The sequence below is a fragment of the Rhyacophila brunnea genome, unplaced genomic scaffold (assembly GCF_057557595.1).
Source record: "Rhyacophila brunnea isolate RB1 unplaced genomic scaffold, BYU_Rbru_1.0 scaffold_22, whole genome shotgun sequence".
Taxonomy (NCBI): Eukaryota; Metazoa; Arthropoda; class Insecta; order Trichoptera; family Rhyacophilidae; genus Rhyacophila; species Rhyacophila brunnea.
The window spans coordinates 1,883,281-1,901,562 of record NW_028232882.1 but is presented as its reverse complement, the minus strand read 5'-3'; the positions used below and the strand labels follow the sequence as shown (position 1 = coordinate 1,901,562).

Here is an 18,282-nt window from a genome sequence, read left to right as displayed (position 1 = left end):
AGATTCAATAATATTATTATTATTTTAATATTGATTGGTATCAAATATCTGATAATAATGCTGTTATTTTATCGTAAGCTTTGATACGTCTTATAAGCACTTAGCAGAATTTTATATAAATATATTATATGATATGGGTTCATTTACAATCCGTATATACTAGTTATATAATATTAATTTTCATGTTCCCACCAATATCACTCGTAACTCTACGGTCTTCAAGATACCTCGTCGCAGAACAGATGTTATGTTTTATGATGCTGTGTATCGTGCGATTAACTTATTTGATGGCATCATAAAGGTTGATTTATTTTCTATAACTATATGATGTTTGTGGACGTGTTAAATTTATAATTGTATATATCATGTTTCTTTAATATTTACATAAACACATGCTGTCTTTTCTACTTTCTTGTTATATCAGTTGTTATTTTTAATTAAGACATTTTTATAATTTTGTATTTATTATATATTATGGCGCATTGGCCAATCTTTCATCATCAATTTTTTCTAAATAAATAAATATGATTGTATTTATGTTTTACTTACCTACTCAATTTCGTTTGCCTTTCTCTTGTATTCCAGTGATTTTTATTACGTATTTTTAAGTGTATTAATCTCAATGATTGAGATTGAATTGATCTCAATGCTATACGACCATCTATATTCGATACAATAGATGAATTACTGTGATATAGTAAACTATATACGTACAAATTACCGGTCGCGAAGGCGGTCAAGTTTTGAACTATATATTTTTTTTGACCATGTCTAATCCTAAGAAGATCATATTATATGGGCCTCTACAAGTCTACTTAGTGGAGGTTTGTATTAATTAAATATTTTTTTTTACATAAAATGGATGTTAGTCACTTATTAAATTTAGTAGGTCCAAACTCTGACTCCAAATACACACTAAAAAACCATATATTGTGTATTTGCCATACCCAGGATTTGAACCTGGGACCCACGAAATTATAAGCCGTTGGCCGCTCAGCTACAAAATTATGTATATATAATATGATAATCTTTCGTCTTACCTGTGCAAGAATATTTCAAATACTTTTAATTAAAGTGTAATTGGATAATTTATTTGCCAACATGGAATATGTAGTCAACACTGGCTAAAGTTTATTACAAAATACTTAATTATCACACCACTTGACATCGCATTTCCTTATCCGGGGTTAGTTAAAGCACTTCCGGGGTCAACGGCCTATAAAAGGTTTTGGTAAACGTCTCTTTTGCATATAAATTAACAAGAGATTAATTGATTTTCCTTACTAATATATTTATATATGTACTTTATATATAGTATGACTAAAGGTTGTTTATAAGGACCTACGCCGCTAACAAATTGTAACAAACAAGTCAAATGTAATAGAATTTTCTATTTTCTTTTTTTATACATTGCTTGGTAATAACTTTCACACGGTAGGTACTATAACTTTGCAAAATGAGACAACACAATATACTAGTGCAGTGGTGGCGAACCTATGGCATGCGTGCCATTAGTAACACGCGTTTGAAGAGAAAAAAATACATTTATAATAATAATCTCCTATATATTATTATCCTAAGAGATTTTGGAAAATACGTCAACTTTTTTATTTAAATATCACTTTGTTGATTATTAAAGGAATTCACTTCAATTTTTGGAGTCCCGAATCTACTTCCATTTGAATCGGGCACAATCTGATAAAAATTGACACAATCACAGATAAAACCATTTTTAAATCGCGTTTTACATCCGTCACCAATCATTTTCGCTAATTTACTGTCTATCTACCGCAAATTGATTATAATGTCGCTTAATACTTTCTGTTTAATCGAAATTTCAGAAATCAGAATTAATATTCTACAAATCTTTTCAAATCTGTAAGTAGCACATTGGCGCACTATTGAGTTTTAACTAGAAATAAATACATCTTTAATCACTAATTACTACGAAAATATAATCTAAAACCATGTCACTGCTTTTCATCTGTCAAACTTATAGACTAATGATTGTCATTTGTTTTCTTTCGCAAAACAAGTTCATTTGACGTGTCAGAATTCAAATTTAGAATTTGCAGAATTAATCGAAAAAATGTGACATTTCTATTAGCATGTTAAATAATCAATATCAATCAAGATGAGTTTTCTATTAAATAATAACAAATTTGATTTACTACTGGATAAAGGCCTCCCTAGCCTGATTATATTCCTTTATGTCATTTAAATTGCTGTATGTATCAAAATTGGTGATATTATATTATATCTATTTATATTGCCATTAGCACCAGCCTTTAGCCTGAATCAATCCACGGATGGATAAAGGCCTTTCTAATTTGTTTGTATTTCTGTCGATCATATGAATTGCTATTTTTATCAAAATTGCTGATATTATATTTACCCATTCATAATATCGTCATTATCATCATCAACCATGATTAATCCACTGCTGGATGAAGGTTATCCCAACCTAATTCTACTCTTCTTAGTCACATAAACTGCCATGTTTTTTTTTTAAATTTGTGATTTTATGTACCTACCTATTTATATCGTCATCAACCTGTATCAATTCACTGCTGAATGAAGGCCTCTTTAAGCTGATTCCACATTTTTAGGTTTTATAAATTCCTGTTTTTATCAGAAATGGTCTATTCCTCTCAGATATAATATGTATTGCTTTATTATTTATTAACATTTGTCTCAATATGAATGTCCCGCACCGGGAAACTATATTGGCTAAGGTTAATTTTGAATTCAAAATTTGATCTGTAAATATTATTCTATTTTTTACATACATTTATTTTTTATAGACAATGAAACAAAACAATGTTTAAATTTGTTTTTTATGCTGCTAACCTTTTTCTATTATGTAAATAGGAGCCGAAAGAGATTAATATTTGGATATAATGGGTCGCTTTTTATGATAATCACATAATATTGCTGTATATTCGAATGAATGAGATGTATAATTATTTATCATATTTAAATGCACATACCTACACATATATTGTATTAAAATTAATATGTCATTGGTAGCAATCGGCGATTGTCAGCTGTTCTGCTAGATCTAGCAGCCTGAAGTGGTGTCAGGTGATATTGTGAAGGCCTGACTCCAGAATAGACTACGCATATGACTCCAAATTTGTATTGGCAGTGACGAGATACAAATCGTAAAACTGACAAATCAGCGAAATGTCAAAATGTCTGACGTAAATGAAAATCCATCCCGAAGGGAAAACTATGGCGCCGTTTATGCATAATTCACAATTATATTAATATATAATACCGCCAAGCCGTTTGCAAGACCTAGCGAGACAGACTGGCGAGAGCCAGCTGGCTCAGCTAGTAATAATAAATGACAGATTGCTTTGTATATAAAAATAGTAGACAAATACTCTTGAAGAAGAAGCTTTACGTTTAATGTAAATAAATAATGGCATAGGTTGGTCCTACAACTTTATGCGTCACATATTTATGATATTATTGCACTGACCTCATCAGGCGGCGGGGAATTCCGCGCCGCGAATCTTTAATTTTGATCGATTTACAATGATTGAGACCACTGTAGCAAGAGAAAGCCTCGTCTGATTGGAGCAACTCTAGTATCAAGTTGTGCATAAAAATAACCAAAATATTTAATATATTAACAAATAATTTAATTTCTACCCACAAAAAATAACTGCACCAAATAAGAAACAAAAACTTGGTGAAGCTAGTTGTAGTAATTCTGGCAGACAGTTTCAAAATTGGTGGATGTATGGCGTAATTGAAAAAAGTGATAAAGCTATAAATATGTGTGCTATGTGCTGTGAGTAGTATCTAGAATATCATCATTTTTTAATAGAATTTTTAAAAACTATTTTTTTCCGTAATTGCTCGGCACGCCATTGAAAAATAATATTTGAGAAATATTGGCACGCGTAATTAAAAAGGTTCACCAATCCTGTACTAGTGTGTCTCATATATTATACTTAATGGTTATATTAATCATAGCTAAAATGGGAACCAGAATCGAACAACAAATCCCCAAAAACCTCTTATTTTCAGTTTAACTGTCTTATAACTGCAAAGTTAAGCGATCACCCGGATGTTATAGAAAATTATCATTTGGTACTGTGGGGATATTGATGTGTGTAGAAAGAAAGTCGTAGTTCCTTTCAAGTTTCGAGATTTTTTTTAACCATGTCCGAGCCTATGAAGATCATATTATGGGACTTTACAAAGTGGAGGTTTGTATTTACAGTTTTTTTACAAGAAATGGATGCTAGTCATTTTATCAATCTATTATGTCCATACTCTGACGACAAATACACAATAAAAACAATATATATTATTGTATATTTGCCATACCCAGGTTTGAACCTGATACCTACGAAATATCGATACAAGAATAAATAAATACAATGATAAAGATGACAGAGTGATGTAATAATCGAGAGTAGGGATGTACTGATGCGACTGATGTGATTGAGAGATTAATAGGATCGCAAAAATGGACTCAAGTGAATGAAGGTTGACTGTATCGAGTGACCGGACTCGTGATGAGTAGTGAGCCGAGTGACGATTTATGGATCATCTTTGATATTTCTATAAATGCAGTCCATACATTACAAGAGATATTTTCGCAATTCAATGAATCATAAAGTAGATGTGTACGCCATTTTTTTTAAGATTTTAGTTACATGTGTCAGTTCAAAATAGAAAACAATTTTGCAAACAATTTGAGACTAAAAATGAGCTGAAAAGGGATGGCATTCTAAGTCTGACTAAAGGTGGCACTTTGATTATAGACTTCACTGCGTTGAATGCCGAGAGTGATAGAGCCATGCCATGGATTACTGTCAGCCTGTCAAATTATCCGGGACAATACACCATTGATCTAGGTTATGATTGAGGAAATACTGACCATCGCTTCCGCTACTTTGTTTATTTGACAACAAAATATAAATATTGAAGTGGTATGATTGGTATAGTACTATAGAATTAACCATACAGTCCCATCTCACTATTATTTCCAATACATACCACTATGCAAATACTTGAAACGTCCTGAACACTGTCCATTGAACATAATATTATTTTAATGCTATAAAAATACGATATCGAAATAATAATGGACATATAAGCTTTATCGACCGAAGTATGAATTGGCTATCTTCGGGAATGTGATATTGTAATATTATATAGATTCACACCTCCTAGTATCCAAGTCCATTTACATTTTTTAACCATTGGAAAGCTTTTATGCTTTACGGTTATCTTTTTCCATTATAACCTTTTTGCACGCTATTTATATATAAAAAAAAATGCTTGCGAGATGACGTCCCACTCGAAAGAAAAGATTATGTAACAACTAAATAAAAATAAGATGTAAAATATAACATGGCGCCCGCAATGAAGAATGGTAACGTATCCGTGTACGTGGGTGTTGGGTTTTGGATCCTGAGCACAGCAAATTTAATTGTTGTTTATAAATTTATGCTTGGATCCAGTATGGACCTAATAATTTGATCAAGTGACTAATATCCATTTCTCAATAAAATAATATGTCAAAAAACTTCTTTTTGGGCCAGTTAAGATCCGCATCGGATCGTTGAGCTAATAAAAAGAAAAACAACATAAATTCTATTAAAAGTCAAAATATTTTATAGTTAGTTGTATCTTGAAACAGATAATATAGGGCATGCTGTATGTGTTTTCCTACATTGTTTATATTTTATTTTATCATTGAAAACCTGCCGCCATATCAAATCAAATCAAATCAAATTTATTTATTTTACATATAATGAACATAACAAATTACAAATTCAAAGCGTTCACGACATGGCATAAAATAAGTGTAAGCATTTTTTAAATTAAAAATACAGAGAGATGTGACTTAATAATACAATAAGTAATAAAATAAGAAACAAAATAAGAAAAGAAATAAAATAAAGTAACAAAAATAAAAGTAGATGGAAGCACGCAGGTGAACTATCGATGGACCCTATCTTAAAAACTTATAAAACAACGTCCACCTAAATTCACACTGACGTAAGTGGAATATATCAATATCCGAAGGGATTTCATTAAACATGGTTATTGCCCTCTCAATTGGCATCACTAATGGCAGGTTAGGGGAACCTTGGGAGAACAAACAACGGATGCCATCGATTCCTAAGGATTATTGGAGACACACAAGCCAACACCACCAAGAATGGCAGAGTTCACATTTACGCCGCGTATAAGTCTGAAAAAATATGTAGCTGAATAAAGATCCCTTCTAAATTTTAAGCTACAGTATGTAAGCATACCTAAGAGAAAGTCAGTCGGATAGAGCCACGGATGATATCCATACAGCCGAAAGTAAAGGAGTCTCAAAAATTTCTTTTGGACTCTTTCCACCATAAGGCCGTACTTCAACTGATTCGGGGCCCAAACGATAGACCCACTCTCAAGTTTGCTTCTAACTAAGGAGTTTTAGTACCGTAATGTCCGAAAAGACCCGAGAAGTACGCAAGACATAGCCCAACATTTTTAGCGCCTTTTTACAAATGGTATCTACATAACCACTAAACGTCAGTTTACCGTCAAACGTAATCCCACGATCCCTTACAGATGATATTCGCGAGAGAACTCTGCCATGCATCGAATACTGGAAAAACAATATTCGTGAGACTTTAGTAAACGATAAAACATTGCATTTATCAATATTGAAGTCCAGTTTGTTACGCCTGCCCCAATCTAATATAGTATCTATATCAAGTTGGAGTTGACGACAATCGTCCAAGGTGACAATTTCCATAAAGAGTTTCAAGTCATCAGCAAACAACAAAAACATAGGATTTTTTATTATAATTACTATTATACGATTATAAAAACCGTGAACAGCAACGGCCCTAGGTTTGAACCTTGAGTGATACCAGAAAATGTGTAAAAGGTCTTTGACACATTAAGAAAAGTAGTTATTTAAATATTCACAAAAATAAATGAGTCGCCTATAACTCACATTTTGCAATTTTGTAATTTTTCAGTTAAATATACCAAGTGATTCTAAAGACAATATATATAAAGAAAAATAGTTGGCTATCAAAAGTTATTTTAAACCATGTGAAATCGTTGACAAAGTTGACTGTTGGTGTCATAGCTCACATTTTTCAATGAATAATCTGAGTTCTGTCACCAAGGTCTTTCTACCAATCAGGGAGCTTTATTTCTGATAGTGTGCTGTGTGTCTGCAGTCTTATGATCTTTATATAATTATATATTTTAAAAAATAATGTAAATCGACTCACTCACTCATTAGTTTTCAAGGGAGTTCAATACTTTCCTTCTAATTACAAAAAAAGAGCGCTCTTGTGGTTTTTAGCGATTATATTCTCAAAACTCGATTTTTGGAATATTTGAGTTATGACTATAGGCTACTTTTTATTGTTTTAGATTTAAAAAGCTTCTAATGATGATTTGAAGTTATAGAGAAAGAATGTTATTTAAAATTTTATTGCAGAAACTTTTACCTCAATAATTCCGAGTAAAGTTTTTGAAGGTTTCTTTAAAAGCTGCGCATTTATTTTTTGATTCGGTGAATGAATAAAATGAGGAATGGAGAATATTTTTGAAAAAGGCTGTCTGTAGAATAAATTAACATTAATATTCAAGTCAGGTTTTTGTTTTTCTTTTCTCCAACAACTCTCAGTGTTTAAAAGAAACGCAATAAAGTTAATATATACATATAACCTTGGAATATTTCACGTTTGACCTCAAATTCTATTAAAACTTTTTTTATATGGAATCATTAAAATCTCAGGTAGATGTACTATAAAATATTTACGTAAACAACAACAATTAAAATATTTTATAAACTGGGAAGCTTTAGAGAAATGCCACCAAACAAAAGTACCGAAGAGGTTAGGACTCCGGTATTGGTCGTGCAAATGAGAAGTCGTAACATTTCTAATATTATTATAATTAATGGCCATATAATACATTGTGTCCAGGACGAAACTGAGTGAGAAAAGACTGTTTTCCGACGCATATGGATTTTCTTGAAGAATCTGAATTCTAAAATCGAAGAAGGAAAATAATAAAATTCGCCTTCGGCACAATTTTTGGCTTTCTTCGATAAAATATTTAAGGAGTTTCGTTATGATGCATATACTAAAATTATTAGTTCGGAAATGTTGTCTTGACAATGTTTTCATGTGAAGGTTAAAATGATAGTGTGTAAAACCTAAACTATTTCATCGAACTAGTAAATTATAACAAACGTTTTAGTTTTATGGGGATAAACAATTAAATCCGTGTCAGCATATTGATCGGCAATATTAAATGACTGACGGCAATTCTAAATTCCTTAATATCCATTTTCCGTAGTATACAATTACGGAAAACTCAATAAATAAATAACTTACTGCAATTATAATTTCCGCAATATCCATCAGGGATACCCAATGACATAAACTCCATATATAGTAGCTGACTTAATTATAATAATTATTTTCTAAATATTCTTTTCAAGATAATATTTTGTTTGTGAGTACGTCAATAAATAGTGGATCATAATTCATTGGACATGTCACTCGAATATAAGTTCCCGGTCTGTTAGTATCTCAGTTTCTGTATCTTTCCGCACATAATCTCATTCTACCGAGACTCGGATCTCGGAACAGTATCCTAAGTATTGTAACATACTCTTGTACTGATTGTAAAAACTAGCTCCTCCATCTATCGGAGCAACCACCAAATCTTCACTTCATCATGCACAATACCATGACTCTCACAGTTTATTATTAAACTTAAAAAAAATAGAGTTTGTGTGTACGTATACTAGGATTTTTAATCGTGTCCACGATTTAAGAAACTGACAGATAACTGACAACTCTGTATCACCGATCATTGTAGCGGACGGTCTGAGGGGTTCGTGACTGGTCGTGTAATTAGGCATAATATTTACCACTTTAAATAATTTAATAAGTACATTGTATTATTCACCAGGTGGTATTGGGAGCTCTTCCATTGGCAATAGCAGCTGTCAACCGAGATCCTACTCTTCTGCCATCCCGGAGGCTGCGCTTCCTTGCGGCTGACATTGGAACCAATACGGCCGTCGGGAGAGGGAGAAAAGCGTCGTCGCTGGCCGCACTGGCTATTAGGTAGGCACCTAATTAATAAACAAATTTAAAAATTAACTTACTTACACATGAAAACCTTACTCAATATTAATAGTAAAGTAGTCACGTTAAAAGAATATCTCAAATATATAAACGCGAATTTAATGTTGCCCTACGGGTCGAGTTGCTATTTCATAACATTGCACTCCAGCTCTAGGATGATGATGATGTAATATATTCTAATAACATGTTTTGTATATATATTATGTAGTAAATTACTACATATTATTATATTAATATAAGTGAATATCATATTTTGACCTAATTTTATGCGAGATAATCAGGCAAAGAGGCGTAATATCAGTGTAGTAAATAGTGCAAAGTTATAAAACACATACTCTATTACACAAGACAACTAACCTCACTTGTGAGAACGCTTTTTATTTTATGAAAATTTATACAATTTTTAGTCACGTGATCTCACGTATTTTTTATTTTGTAAGTTTGAAAGGATTACAAATGAATGAAAGGAGAAAAAAATTACAAATTTGGCACACACGGAAGATCAAAAAATGCGATTTTCAAAATAATATTTACCTCTCACATTTAAAATATTTTCATGATAATAAAGAACCGAAGATTTTTTTAAATATTTCAGAAAGTTATAGAGTTTGGATAACCATGAAATGTTTGTTAATAGATTAAAAAAATAAAATTTTTGATCGAAAAAATAGACAAACAACTCTTTGCCACAATTCAATCATTCAAATAAGGATTGTATCTCTTTTATCTCGTGATAAGTACCGGACTTATAAATTCAAAAGTGTAACAGAGGGGTAACTACCCATACCTTTACATTATAACTTATCGCGACTTGAATATTCGACTTACATAATTTATTTAAAAACCAGTAGATAACTCTCGTGGAACTCTTAAGTTTTCTCTTCGTAACCCATTTGGGAAACGCTTCTCTACGCAACAGGTTGCGCTAAGCAGCGACGGCAAATAAGAAAATTATTCTATAATTTGGGTTACGGTTTTGCGGTCGCCTTTTGTTCACGCCATTTGCAAAATAGTGAACTCGGATATTCAAAATCAATCGCATCTCGTTAATTTTATGCATAGAATTTAAATGAAATCCCTAAACCACATAATTAACACTGAAGCATGCAGATGTAACATAAAATTGACATTACCTTGAAAAAAATGTATAAAATAAATAAATAAATATCAGCGGTCGGCAACCCAAATGCATTGGCGTGCCACAAAACAGGTAATTCAAAGTACTGGACACTCAGCGTGCCACTGAAATAAAACTACTTCATCTATTGTAAGACAATTTTATTTGACTACAATAATACATGCTACATAAAAACATCATAAAAATTGCAATATTTAATCTTTAGTGATTCCCTTTAGGTTCAATTTTGGAAGCTAACACCTCAATATTTGATTAATTTTTTGAAGTTTATAATTTTATGCACATTTCCGGATTTTCATCAGTTAAACGATTTTGATACAGGTTTATAATATATTTCATAACTGAGAATGTTTACTCACAGTCAAGTACCTTGTACAGAAAACACTTAGTATGGCGCATGCGACTTTTTTCGTACAATGAAATCTGTCTGGGAGTTCATTACACGTTTCGATTAGCATGTCACGTAAATTGTCTACGTTTTTCATAATTTTCTTCTCTGGCAGTTTTGAAGTTTAATTTCTAAATTTCAGAATAAATTATTTAATTCGACTAACTCTAAAGCAACATAATCAATATTCAAAAGTGTATCATCACATAATATACTACGGTACAGTTTTTAAAGTACCGACAATTTTAATAAAGCGTCATTTTCGAGCCGTGCCACCAAAAATCCTTTCGCGTGCCACCTAGTAAGTGGCACGCGTGGCATAGGTTTCCGGGCGCTGGTATATGTGAAATAGGTATATTATTAAGAAAGTTGAAAATTCCGAAAACTTTGAATTTATAATTTGTCATGTTCACTATATGGAAAATTAGTAAATTTTAATGTTAATAATAAATTTAAACGACATAATAAACGAGATTTTGTTTTAGTTATTAGACGCGTTCTATGCGTAAAGGTAAAGAAACCCAATGATTTTTTGGATTTCAATAAATTTTTTATTAAAAATGGCTTTGAAATATTTAATAATGATCTTTTAATGAATTAATGTATTAACTCAAAATATTTCATTTAACACTAGTAGGGCTACATTTTAAACTTCATTAATAATACGATATATATTTATGTTTTTAACTATTATACATTAGTATAAAGGTATTATCTTCTCGAATTTTGTTATGCGAAAAGGTCATTATTTACACCCACATTAGGCGCTTTTACGTCAGTTTTACGGCTTACTTTTTACGTGAACGTAAAATTAAAACCGGAATCTTCTATAAATAATGAAAAAAAACATAAATAACTAGGGAGTCTATTTCGAGGATAAATGTTTACTTTATCAAGCGTGTCTGATGAAAATGAACAATGTTTGAATGACCTGCATTTTATCACAAGTAACGTAGAATTTTATTTTTTTAACACCATTTTCATCATGCTAATATTATATTATTTATTTAAAAATGGAACATACATAATAAATGACGTCATAAATCGAGAAGCTGAGATTTAAAGGATTATATTATACAATTGGCATACAATTTAAAAGACGAGTTAAGGGAAGTTTTCACATCACCACATATCTATTAATGCGTGACAAACGATCCAAATAATATGTAATGGGTTTGTATGAAAAGTTAGAACCATTTTATTCCAAATATTAAATTATCCTCCATTTCATATTATATTATACTCCAGCTGTGCATAAAATGTTATCAGTTCAATAAAAGCGTATCTACCTATGACGAATATTCACTGGTACGCAAACAGAAAAATGATATTGCTGGGGAGGGTCCATTTTGAAAAAATATTCATAATATATGGTTATTATTTACTGTGGCGATCAATGAGTCCTGTGAGAATAAAGCATTGTCAGCAAACATCGGTAATATAGGAGTCTTCTCAAATTAATATCATTTAATTATTTTTTATATTTTTTTTTTACAAACCGTCAGTGTATCGGTTAATGCTGGCTCAAAAATAGCATATTGTGGGTTTTCATTACTCTAAATGCGACAATTATTTTGCTTATTTACGAAGTAATTTAACCAATAATGAGTTTCATCGCTAAAGATGATTTTTTCATGAAGTAATGGGTCTGTTTCAAATTTCTCTAAAGCCCAGTTTCGATACACTAAATCGTCAATCGGCTTAAGTTCTCGTGTTAACTGTATTTTATATGCCTTTAAATGCGAATACTTATGAAGAATATTCCATGTTCTAGTGTCATTAGTGTCGCAAGAAACAACGAGTTCTTGAGAACGACGTGTAATAATTGATTGTTTTGGATTTTCATCCACACTTTGATTCACAACATCGATATTTTCAGTAGTACGTTTACGTTTTTGACGGATTGGATTCTTAATATTACCAAAATTACATTTTTTTAACTTGAATTTTCCCATTAAACATTCGATTATTTTGACCATAAATTTCATGTAATGCCCGAAGATTCATTACCTATTGTTGTAATAGATTGAAACAATTTGTATACGCTGTACAACGGTGTATCTTTCTATGATAAGTAACTAAACAATACTGAATACAAATGTCAATTTTGGTGGGAATCAGAAAAAAATTACTGCTATGACGTTTTAAAAATCTATAGTATTAATTTAATAACTTTATATATTAGCCAATATGAATATGATAGCGGCGGGGTGAAATATTTGCATGTGCTGCGAATAGAGTTGTGATTATATTGAGATGCATGTCGCGTACTAAGTGTGAGGCCTCAGTGCCAGCGTTCGGAGCAGCGTTGAGCGTTTGGCGCAACTCAAACGTATAACCTTGTGTGAAAATGTTCATAGACAATGTCTTTTTTTGGTTATACATTTATACGGTTATACGTTTGAGTTGCGCAAAATGCTCAACGCTGCGCCGAACGCTCAGGACGTACACTCACAACTCAGGACGTACACTAACTGTCACGCTATCACGGCGACAAATTTAGTCTATGGTTTCGTCATTTTGAAGAACAATTTGAACGATCACCATCTATGTAAATTATATGATGGAGAGTACCAACTCTAATGTATTAGTATTTTGATTTATTATTCATTATTCATGCTAATTTCAATTAATTTTAATAGTTTCTACGTATGTGTTCGTTAAAATTACTTTCGATATTACATCCATAGATAATATTTTGAACAGAATCCAACCTGCAGACCATAGATAATAGACAATATTATTATAGAAAATACATAGTGCTAACCGCTAAAAACAAAAAACACGCGATTTTCGTATAAGCCGAAAATGTGTTGGCATGTAGAAAATGATAAATAATCATTCATTGTGTCATGCGGGTGTCGATACAGTGCGGTACGCGTGAGGTGAAATCATTCTTGTTCTGGTTATTTCGGCAGATTTTGCTAACTGAAAATGGTCGTTTAAAGGTTCAAAATGTGCTACGGGATGGGAACATTACTCTGATAACATTTTAAACGACATTACACACCTTTTTCCCGTATTGCTAGCTTACTGTGACGTCACGCGATTGTACACGACGTGCAGCATTAATATAATATATATTTGGCGTTTAATTCGCATTGGTCCGTGCAAACCACTAAGCTTCAAATTAATCTATAAATACGTACTCAAAAAGCTAATTAACTTATAAAACACTTTTACATCAACACTGAGTAAATATCCAAACACTCTCAAAATTGACAGGACGTGAAGAACCAAATATTTATTCAGACTTAATTATTTCACCATCGGGTCGTCATCAAAGGGTTCGGCCGAAGTATACGGGGGTAGTGTTTACAGTTGTTGTAAATAGGGGTGGAAATGTCATTAATTGCCGCTTAGTTTCACTATAATTTATCATTACGATCGAATCTATATGCGGCTCGAGAGTTTGGTAACGAAATATTAATTCCCACCTACATAAGTAAGAATACGCAATCACGGCTTCGTACCTGTGTGAAAATAGTTGTATAACTTTACTGTTACTGATTCACTTAAATAAATATTTTAAGACGTTTTTTTGACCTAATGATTTAAGACTATTTTAATAACACATCCGAGTAATAATTTAAAATATTAAAACTAAAACTTATTCTATAAGCTTATTTTAGAACGCGTCCAGAAGAAATTTCTTCGATGTCTTTATTTTAAGACATTTAACTATTTTCCTTTCAATAATTCGTCAAATGATTATTTTCCGGCTTCCTTTCTGCAAGGCATGCTTACTTTTCACTCTCTTGAATATCGTCGGTCTCTTCTTCTCTTGAAACACTTTTGCTTGTTAGCGCGAGGGATGGTTTCCAATCCTGGTGTCCTAATAAATTTGAATTTACATGCGCCTGCCAATTACCTACGTGGTCAAAGCCATGATTTATTCTGGATCGGAACCGTTTCCTCGTATCAAGCCTATCAGGCACCATTAGCGAGAGGTCCAAGATTAGTAAATGCGCTCCCTAAAGACATAGACATTATTAGTGATGTACTTTGCATTTTGTTTTTGAAACTTTATTTTCCTGTATTAAATTGTACTTACGTATGTTTTGATTTAATTTGTTTTTCTGTTATTATTATTACATTATATATTGTAATATTTGTTATTATGTAAATCTCATGTTGTGAACGTATTGAATTTAGATTTGTTATGTCACCATGTTTTGTATTCTTAACGGCCCACGTGCTCGTCGTAGGTCAAAATTGAGTTTTTATTGTATTTTCAAACCATGATCCTGGACACTCCTTAAACGTTGTAGATAATCTATTTATATCATTTTGAAGCCTTATTAACCTTTATAGTTATTTTAAACATTTGATGACTACATAAAGTATTTTTGTTACATAAAATAGTATTCTTTTAAACCTCTCGTTCTAATGTTTTAGAATATAGTCATATTTCGGTACATAACTGTGCAGTGGTGTTAAGATTTTTTACATTTATTAATTTTTAAACGCATTTATGAAACTATTAGTATAATTTATTACGAGATAATTTTTGTAAAATATTCACGATAAAAAAATATATTAATAATCTCTGTGATCCCAAATTTGACAAGAATTAGACATTTTATTATTCAAAAAATCGGCAAGATTAACACATTTGAAGATGATTCTAAAGATACTTATTATAAGCTATGTCTTTGAACATTCAAGTGTGATAAATATCTTATGAATAATGATTGCTTTATAATAATTATTGACCTAAGAATAAGGTAGTGTTTTTTTGAAATACGCCATTTCTTTTGTCATTCCCCAGTGGTTAAGCTACAACATACGGCCGTAGCCATAAATTGACAAACTATATTTGAAGTAGAGAGTAAAATGATATTGACGCGCGTGTTTGAACATGTACCGTTTAAAAAAAATAAAAAAAAAATCGGTTAAGTACATGTTCAAACACGCGCGTTAACATAATTTTACTTCCTACTTTAATTATAGTTTGTCAATTTATGGCTATGGCCGTATGTTGTAGCTTAACCACTAGGGAATGACAAAAGAAATGGCGTATTTAAAAAAAACACTACCTTATTCTTAGGTCAATAATTATTATAAAGCAATCATTATTCATAAGATGTTTATCACACTTGAATGGTCAAAGACATAGCTTATAATAAGTATCTTTAGAATCATCTTCAAATGTGTTAATCTTGCCGATTTTTTGAATAATAAAATGCCTAATTCTTGTCAAATTTGGGATCACAGAGATTATCAATATAATTTTTTATCGTGAATATTTTACAAAAATTATCTCGTAATAAATTATACTAATGGTTTTATAAATGCGTTTAAAAATTAATAAATGTAAAAAATCTTAACACCACTGCACAGTTATGTACCGAAATATGACTATATTCTAAAACATTAGAGCAAGAGGTTTAAAAGAATACTATTTTATGTAACAAAAATACTTTATGCAGTCATCAAATGTTTAAAATAACTATAAAGGATAATAAGGCTTCAAAATTATATAAATAGATTATCTACAACGTTTAAGGAGTGTCCAGGATCATGGTTTGAAAATACAATAAAAACTCAATTTTGACCTTCGACGAGCATGTCCCCCCTTAAATAAATAAATAAAACGTAATATAAACAGAATTTATGCTTTGGATAAAAGTTAAATAACAAACAAGAATGTTTGTTAACTCAAGTCTCGGCATGAAACTACACATACTCAGTATGTGTAGCCCAATAAACTTGTTCTAACGCATACGATGAGATCATCGCTTCTCGATAGTTGGTGTTGGTAGACTTTCAATACTATTGAAATTAAACGCGCGCGAGCAAGGTAGCATAATACACGTATGTCGAGCCGTGATACACTCAACTATTGTAGCTGGCGTCATTGCTCTCTCTTTTTCCCCAGTTGTAAAATTGCTATAGTGAAGGACAGAAATGGTGACAAGTTCGTTTTATAGTAATAATATGGAGTAAGTTTTAGTTCCAGTTGAGTATGAGATTTTATGTCGAGTTGACGTCAGTCTCAAGTCCCGGAATAGGTACTAGTGCTCGAGTATTTATGCATGCCAAACGCTCTATATAATATCCCAAATACTATGAAGTATTTTGAAACATGCTTCGATACTAAGTATTTTTATATACTGGTAGTAAGTATACTTAGTCTTCAAAATCGACCAGTTTTCTCACCTCTAACACTGATGCATGTGAACTATGTACAGTATGTAATATTGTTCAAATATCCGCATCATATTTGCATCATCTCATCAGGCAAATCTAGGAACCGTGAAGAGTGGAAGAAGCTAGGGAGGTTTTAATCCAGCATTAGTTCAATCGTATCTGATATTATAATTTTTATTATTTATTAGATATGTATCAATCATACCACTCAGCATTACATAGGTGACACACTTTAATATGAATATTTTGTTGTCAAAACAAAACAATATAACGAAAACGATTGTCAGCATTTCCTCAATCATAACTAGATCAGTAGGGTATGTTATGCTTTGTAATTGCGACAATATCTCTTGTAATAATATGGACTGCATTTGTATAAATAAGAAGGACAATCCATGAATCTTCACTCACTCATCAAGTCTGTCACGCGACGCACTATTATCGTCACGGGTCAGTCACTTGACGTAATCAACGACGCTCCACTCGAATTAAGTCTCTCAGTTCATTATTATAATCAATCTCTTGATCACATCGATCTCACCAGTACATCCATAGCTCACGCTGTCATCCTTATTATTGTATTTATTTATTCTCGTATCAATAAATAAACTTTCTTCTCAAAACATCCAAGCAATAACGATTTTATCTTCACATATTTTAAATAGTTTTTAATTAAAAATGGAAAATTCATCATAGGGGTATATTTTGTTTTATTCTATTTACAACGTATTGCCTTTTGGTCAAGGGTCAGCGTGGTTATATCTAATCGTCATTGTACATTAGTGGAAAAACAAATAAATGTGACTACCCTTAGTGGAGGTATCCCAGAATAAGGTCATGTCACTTCACAATTTGTGACCTGCATCACGTAGATCGCTTATGGTAGAACCGCTGCAGGACACAATGGTTCGTAATATCGCACTTTTTGGCGGCATTCTGAACACGTCATATTGTAGGTCGAGTAATTTAGTCGAGTGGCGAGTAATTTAGTAACTAAACGTGTATGAACAGACAAATTTAGTCGAGTACTTTAGTAAAATCATTTAGTCGAGTCAATTCATTTTGTTCTAATTTTTCGGTCAAGTGACGACCCCCACCACCTCTTACTAAATACTAAATAAGCCACGAGATTAGTCTGAACACGTTTTCTTTAGTTAAGTTCATTAGTTGTCGTAGAATTTCTTTCTCCAATTCTTCTAATATAGCCATTATAAATGAAGTTATCTACTTATTATTTATTTTTTGAATATACATAATTTGAAAACACTTCGAATCAGGTTCATCACGCAGGTTCAAATCCTGCTGGGTGTTGTATTTTTATATAAAAAAAGATTTTTCTACTGGTTATAATATATTTAGTGTTTTTAAATTATATAAATATTATGTTCAATAAAAAGAATGTTATATTTTTAAATCTATTGAATTATTCGTTGAATATAAAAAATGTTAATTATTTA

General features: G+C 31.6%; 1 protein-coding gene across 1 annotated transcript in view; it reads left to right on the top strand.

The window, feature by feature from the left end:
- Positions 1-8,186: 8,186 nt before the first annotated feature.
- Gyc32E (Guanylyl cyclase at 32E) overlaps positions 8,187-18,282 on the top strand; it is a 243,396-nt gene continuing 233,300 nt past the window's right edge. The window contains exons 1-2 of the mRNA XM_085949885.1: positions 8,187-8,192; positions 8,968-9,125. Coding sequence (XP_085806011.1) covers positions 8,187-8,192; positions 8,968-9,125 — 164 coding nt within the window. The remainder of the gene's footprint in view (positions 8,193-8,967; positions 9,126-18,282) is intronic.